Source organism: Petaurus breviceps, unplaced genomic scaffold (assembly GCF_028583685.1).
Source record: "Petaurus breviceps papuanus isolate PSGF00001 unplaced genomic scaffold, PetGlider_PUasm1.0 208, whole genome shotgun sequence".
Taxonomy (NCBI): domain Eukaryota; kingdom Metazoa; phylum Chordata; class Mammalia; order Diprotodontia; family Petauridae; genus Petaurus; species Petaurus breviceps.
Window position 1 is genome coordinate 23,006,963 of NW_027185852.1, and position 6,120 is coordinate 23,013,082.

The 6,120-nt window shown below is 57.4% G+C and overlaps 2 protein-coding genes across 5 annotated transcripts in view; both read left to right on the forward strand.

The window, feature by feature from the left end:
* Nucleotides 1–6,120, forward strand: part of MAGOH (mago homolog, exon junction complex subunit) — a 237,055-nt gene that overhangs the window by 175,657 nt on the left and 55,278 nt on the right. The window lies entirely within an intron of this gene.
* Nucleotides 123–6,120, forward strand: part of LRP8 (LDL receptor related protein 8) — a 41,817-nt gene continuing 35,819 nt past the window's right edge. For 2 of the 4 annotated variants that reach the window (XM_069093541.1, XM_069093542.1), the window contains exons 1-4: nt 123–245; nt 2,215–2,583; nt 4,937–5,059; nt 5,709–5,831. In XM_069093541.1, the coding sequence (XP_068949642.1) occupies nt 215–245; nt 2,215–2,583; nt 4,937–5,059; nt 5,709–5,831 (646 nt within the window). In that variant the 5' untranslated portion in view covers nt 123–214. The remainder of the gene's footprint in view (nt 246–2,214; nt 2,584–4,936; nt 5,060–5,708; nt 5,832–6,120) is intronic. The other 2 variants (XM_069093543.1, XM_069093544.1) reach the window with 1 other exon arrangement.

Below are 6,120 nucleotides of genomic sequence, written 5' to 3' on the forward strand. Positions count from 1 at the left end.
TGGGGGCCCCCATTCCCCGAGGCTTTGTGGTCCTTTGGTTCCTCAGGGCCATTGATGGACTGCCCAGGGGCCCCTCTCACCCTGCCTTGTGCTTGTGTATCTCCCTTCCCATGCAGCCAAACAGGTGTGCCCTGCGGAGAAGCTGAGCTGCGGCCCTGCGAGCCACAAGTGCATCCCCTCATCTTGGCGCTGCGACGGGGAGAAGGACTGTGAGATGGGTACCGACGAGGTTGGCTGCACCACAGGTGGGCACCTGCGGGGGTGGGAGCAGGCTGGGGCCACTGCGGGAGGAGGGGCAGCACAGGAGCAGGAGGGGGCAGGAGGCCGGGCCCAAGGTCTGGGTCATTTTCTGGACGATGGCAAGACACATTCCAGTGTCGGGAGATATAGAATAGGAAGGGCCTGAGAAGACAGGCCCACTGGCTTTCTTTTACAGCTGAGGAAACCAAGGCCCAGAGGCCACAGGCTCTGATTTAGGACCAGAAGGAACCTCAGAGGTCATCTGGGCCAACACCATCATTTTGTGGAAGTCCGGGGAGGAGAACTGACTTTCCTCTAGTTGTTCTGGGAATACGTAGCAGAGGCAAGATTTGAACACAGGTCCTTTGACACTCCAGCATGCTGCCTGACATAGTTCTTAAGAAGTTTTTCCTTAAACCAAGCCCTGGTTCAAATCCCAGCTCTGCCACCCGTTAGCTTTGTGACCCTAGAGAAGTCACACTGCTACTCTGAGACTCAGTTTTCCCATCTGTAAAATGGGGAAACAATCTTAGCCCACTGGGTAGTGAGGAGAGCTCTTTGTGAGCCATAATGTGTCAGAGAAGTGGGAGCTTTTATCATGTTGATTCAAAAACTGAGTTTAGTTCTGGGCCACACATTTTAGCAGAGATATTGGGAAGCTGGCAGGAGTCCTGAGCCGATAAGTGATGTGGCGCCATAAGGGGATCGGGGCAGGTGTTAAGCCGGGAGAAGGAAGTCTTAGGGAACCTGATCGCTGCATTCAGGGAGCTGGAGGGCCGCCCCATCGAGATGAGAAGGGTTTGGTTTGGTCTGTGTGGCTCAGAGCTGCGGGGGGCAGGGAGCCACAGAGAGGCCTGATCAGCTCGAGGCAGCAAAACCTGCTGCCGTTTGATCCCAGGAAGCTCAGGGACCCCTGGACCTCCATGTCCCGGGCTCAATGGTGGCGTGGGAGCATGCCCAGAACGATTCCAGGGGCTGATTCAATTACTGGGTCAGAGCAAAGGAAAAAGGAACCCAATGTAGCCTCCGCCCCCCAGGAGTTGGGGGTTCCCTTCTGCCCCCAGGCAGCCAAGCTTCTCGACAATCTGGGACTTGAGTAGAGAGACCTGGAAACACTGACATGCTGGGCACCCAGTGAGGCAAGTCAGTGAGCATTTATTAAGTACTTACTGTGTTCCCAGTATTGTGCTGGCAATGGAGATACAGAGACAAAACGAAGCCCAGCCCCAGCCCCTGCCTTAAGGAGCTTACACTTTAGTGGGGGTGGGGAGAGGTCCTGTGCTGACCACTAAGGGAGACAGAAACTGACTCAGGCACAGGCCCTATGTTCACAGAGAGCTTCAGCCTAGTAAGAGGGTAAGACAGGGACCAGTGTTACCTATGGCCCCTACAAGACAGACAGGAGAGACCCTGGCTGACTGGGGGGGATCAGGAAGGCTGCCAAGATGGAGGGACATTGGGCTGGCCCTTGATGGATGGGGAAGATATTAGAAGGCAGGGGAAGGGGCTCCAGGCGTAGGGAACGGCCTGAGCAAAGTGCAGAGGTGGGAAAGTACTGGCCTGTTTAGGGGATAGATTGGTTTAAATAGATGTCTTGGCTTGCATGTTTGTCTCCCCCATTAGAAAGCTCTTTTTTTATTATTCAGTGATTTATTTATTTATTTTAAAAACATTTTGATTTAAGGTTTTACATCCCAATTTCTATCCCTTGCTCCCTCTCTGAGACAGTAAGCAATCAGATATGAGTTCTACATGTGTTCTGTGACAGCTGTTTGCGGTGTCTATCCCTGGTGCTTAACACAGTGTTGGGCACATAGGGGTGTTTACTAAATGCTGGTTGACTCGATACTGGGAGGGGCCTTCTGGGAGATCAGGCTGAAAGGACTTTGAGAGAACCCCATGCCTTTCACAGGTGGGGAGGTGGGTGTGAGGAATGGCGCTGGCATGTCCCTGACTCACACCTCTCCCCCAAAGTCTGCTCCCCCAGTGAGTTCCAGTGCAGTAACCGGACGTGCATCGCCACGGTCTTTGTGTGTGACGGGGACGATGACTGCGGCGATGGGAGTGATGAGCGGGGATGCCCGGCCCAGGTCTGCGGGCCCCAGGAGTTCCGGTGCAACAGCAGCACTTGCATCCCCGAGCGCTGGCTCTGCGATGGCCAGGCTGACTGTGAGGACCGGTCAGATGAGGTGCCCGAGCGCTGCGGGCGTCAGGCGGGCACGGTGGCCCCAGCCACCTGTAGCGCCAGCGAGTACCCCTGTGGCAGCGGCGAGTGCATCCATCTGACCTGGAAGTGCGACGGGGACGCAGACTGCAAGGACAAGTCCGACGAGGCCAGCTGCGGTGTGTGCCCGGGGGGAGGGCGGCCTGGGCAGAAGGGTGGCAGGCAGACCATGAGAGGAGATGAGAGACATCCCAGGCAAAGGGGAGCCATGATGGGGACTGGACAGAGAAGCCCTAGGAAGGTCCCCTGGTCAAAGGCCATTCTTGGGAGCTGGAGCTGTGTTCTTACCCCTGTGGGCATTCCCTTCACCAATGCAGATTGCAGCCCACCCTGGCTGACCCTTGGCAAGCCATGTGCAGAGCACTTAGTATTTACAAAAAGCCTTTCCCTCTAATGAGATGATGCATAGAAAGTGCTTAGCAAACTATAGAAATGCTGGTTATTATTACTGTTCCTAACACCTTACAGCACCCTCTGAGAAAGGAGTCAGGAAGGCTCTGCTGTGTCTAGTCCATTAAATCCCCACAGCATCATCTGGGCACCCAGCAGACCCAAACGCCAGTTTGACATCTCCCCATCTGTGATCCGTGGGCATCTCACACTCAGCCTGCCCTTCCCCTCCCCTGCCCCCATCCCCACCAGACCCTCCTCCCTCTCCCAGGCCTCCCCCTTTCTGGCGAGAGCCCGCCACTTTCCTGTCCTTCCCCTCCCCAGTCTCCCGTCCCCACCAGACCCTCCTCCCTCTCCTGCCCTTCCCGTCCCCTGCCCCCATCCCCACCAGACCCTCCTCCCTCTCCTGCCCTCCCCCTCCCCTGCCCCCCATCCCCACCAGGCCTCCCCCTTTCTGTCGAGAGCCCCCCACTTCCTGGGCTCCCATGAGGAAGTCTCAGGGCGAGTGTTGGGGCTGGCCTTGGGCTCCCCGCACCATGGCCTTTGGCAGCTCCTGGTCCAGGGCTGTCCCCTGTCACTTGTCAGGGCTCCCCCAACCCCAGTGCAGGGACACCCCAGACAAGAGGGAAGGTACTTCTGAGGCAGCAGCATCAGTGCCCACATGCAGAGGCGGAGGGTACAATGTGGACCTCGCTCTGTGAAGCGGGCATTCTAATGGAGCCAAGAGTGCTGGAGTGGCTGGGGGGAGGCCTTGGTTCGAGCCCCCATTCTGCTGTTACAACCTTCATATTTTCATTGCTGAGTCGTTTTCAGCACTCCGTGACCCAAAGACACTGGAGTGGTTTGCCATTCCCTTCTCTGGTTCGTTTTATAGAAGAGGAGCCTGAGTAAAGGGATTTGCCCAGGGTCACGCAGCCAGGAAGCGTCTGAGACAGATTTGCACTGTGCTCTGTGCACTATGGCACCACCCGGCTGCCCCTGGGCAAATCATCTCACCTCCATGGGACTCTGGAGAGGCCTGTACCAGTCGGGCATTGCAGCCCCTCTGGCTCTATGTCTGTGGCTGTGCCTAAGGAGCCACCACCCCTGAAATGTGTGTAGATAGCCAGTGATACAAGGGAGAAGAGAGGAGTCTGAAGGATGGGGCCCAGCGGTGTGCTGGGCCTGCTGGGGAAAGGGAGGGGGAGTAGAGAATTCAGAGCTTCAAGGAGCCTTTGGCTCATTCTAAGTCCACCTCACAGCCCCAGTTAATCACTGAGAAGCGGGCGTGCCCCTGGCCCCCAGCCCACCGCTGCCACGCTATGCTGCCCTCCCCGCCTTGGTGGCGTCTCCCAGTCCCCCAGTGCTCAGGGACGGCCAGTTCTCAGAATAAGGGAGGCAATTGTCCCTCTGTCCCCTGCCCTGGCCAGGCCCCAGCTGGAGGCTTGCATTCCATCTGAGTGTAGAGTGTCCAGAGAAGGACAGTCAGGATGGTGAGGGACCTGGAGACTGTGCCATCCGAGGATTTAATTAAAGAAGCTAACTAGGCCTGCTTAGCCTGGATTAAGGGAGATTTGGGTGGGAAGTGATGGTGTCTTCAGTCATCACGTGGAAGGGGGATTAGTCTCAGGCTTAGGGAAATGGGAAGGTCATCTCTCCCCACCCCCCTCATGTCATAGACCCTAAGATCATAGGTTGGGTCATTGAGCTCAGGGCCAGGGACTTACCCAAGGTCTTTCAGGCAAGCCCATCTCAAAGCCCACTCCCCTCTACAGTTCTGCCCTGGAAATGACCAAGGCTGTATAATGGGAGCCCAGAAAGTAGCCGGGTGCAATGCTGAGGGCCTGAGCTCTGCTTGGCCTCAGAGGGCAGAGCGAGAAGCCTGAGGGGTGGGAGTCTTGGCAGGAAGCCTCTGGCCCTCCTCCCCCAGCCGTGGCACCACCATTCAGCCAAAAGGGCACCCTCAGCTTAGGGATGCCCCAGAGTTCTGGGCCACTAAGTGGGAAGGGTTCCCCACGTCTTTGCCAAGTTGGTGGATGGTGAGAGGCCTGTGTTTTCCCCGGTGTGACCCTTTTCATGTCTCTCCTCTCTGCATCTCTGCAGCTCTGGTGTCCTGCCGTGCCGAGGAGTTCCAGTGTGCAGACGGGACCTGTGTCCAGGGGGCCAGGCGCTGTAATCATGAGCTGGACTGCCCCGATGGCAGTGATGAGGCTGGCTGCCTGCAGGGTATGTCCCAGGCTGGGTTTGGGGCGATGGGGACTCCTGACCTTGCATCGGATGGCCAGATGTCCCCCAGGGAGGAGCACAAGGAGGCAGGGCCTCCTCTCTAGCTGGGCCTGGGACGAGGCTTAGAGCTCCTCGGGGCCAAGCCCTCTAAATCTAGTAAGGCCTCAGTGAGGAATGCTGATGAAGCCCACAGTGCAGGCTTCTCATGGGCCTTCCCCAGGGACCTGCTAGAGGGTGGCCCAGTCCCAGGTATACTTTGTCTGGTCATCTTGGTGTCTGCTCCACCCAGGAGGGGCCTCTGAGTAGGACCCAGGCCCTCCTAGGATCAATGGAGCTGGGGATGAGGCCGATCTTAGCTCCCATTCCAGCTGTCCCAGAGGAATGGTCTGCCTTTGAAGGGGTGACTTCCTCATCCCTGGAAGTATGCAGAGTATGACCACTTGTGGGGGGGGGGGTGTTGAGGAAATGATGCAGAAGCCTAGGGGAGGGGCCTTTCTGACCCTTCTTTCCAGTCCTGAAGGCTAGTGGGAGCCTCAGCCCCTCAGCAGCCCCTCTCCATATCTCCTCTATGCCTGAAAGTTCCCAGGGCCTGGTTCTGCCCCGTCCCCATCCAGCCTAACAGACTTTGCTCTCTTGTCCGACCCGACAGAATCCACATGCGAAAGTCCCGGCAAGTTTCATTGTAAGAGTGGCGAGTGCGTGGACAGCAGCAAAGTGTGCGATGGTCGCGCAGATTGCCGCGACGGGTCTGATGAGCCGATGAAAGAGTGTGGTACGGCCCCCCCACCCCCACCCCGGCTGCTCTCCGAGCTCTGCCCCCACTGCTCTGATCTCTGCTCCCACTAATCTACCCTGTGACCTTGGCCAGGTCACCTAACCTCTCTGGCCTTTCTACCTTTAGAATAACGGGGTGAGGTCTCTGCCCTCAGACCCTTCTGGCTCTGACAGCCTTTAGACTCTGCCTGTGCCCTCCCTCCCTGCGCTCCCTAGCAGGGTTCTCTGGGCTTCTCTCTGTCTCTCTCTCTCTCTCTCTCTCTCTCTCTCTCTCTCTCTCTGTCTCT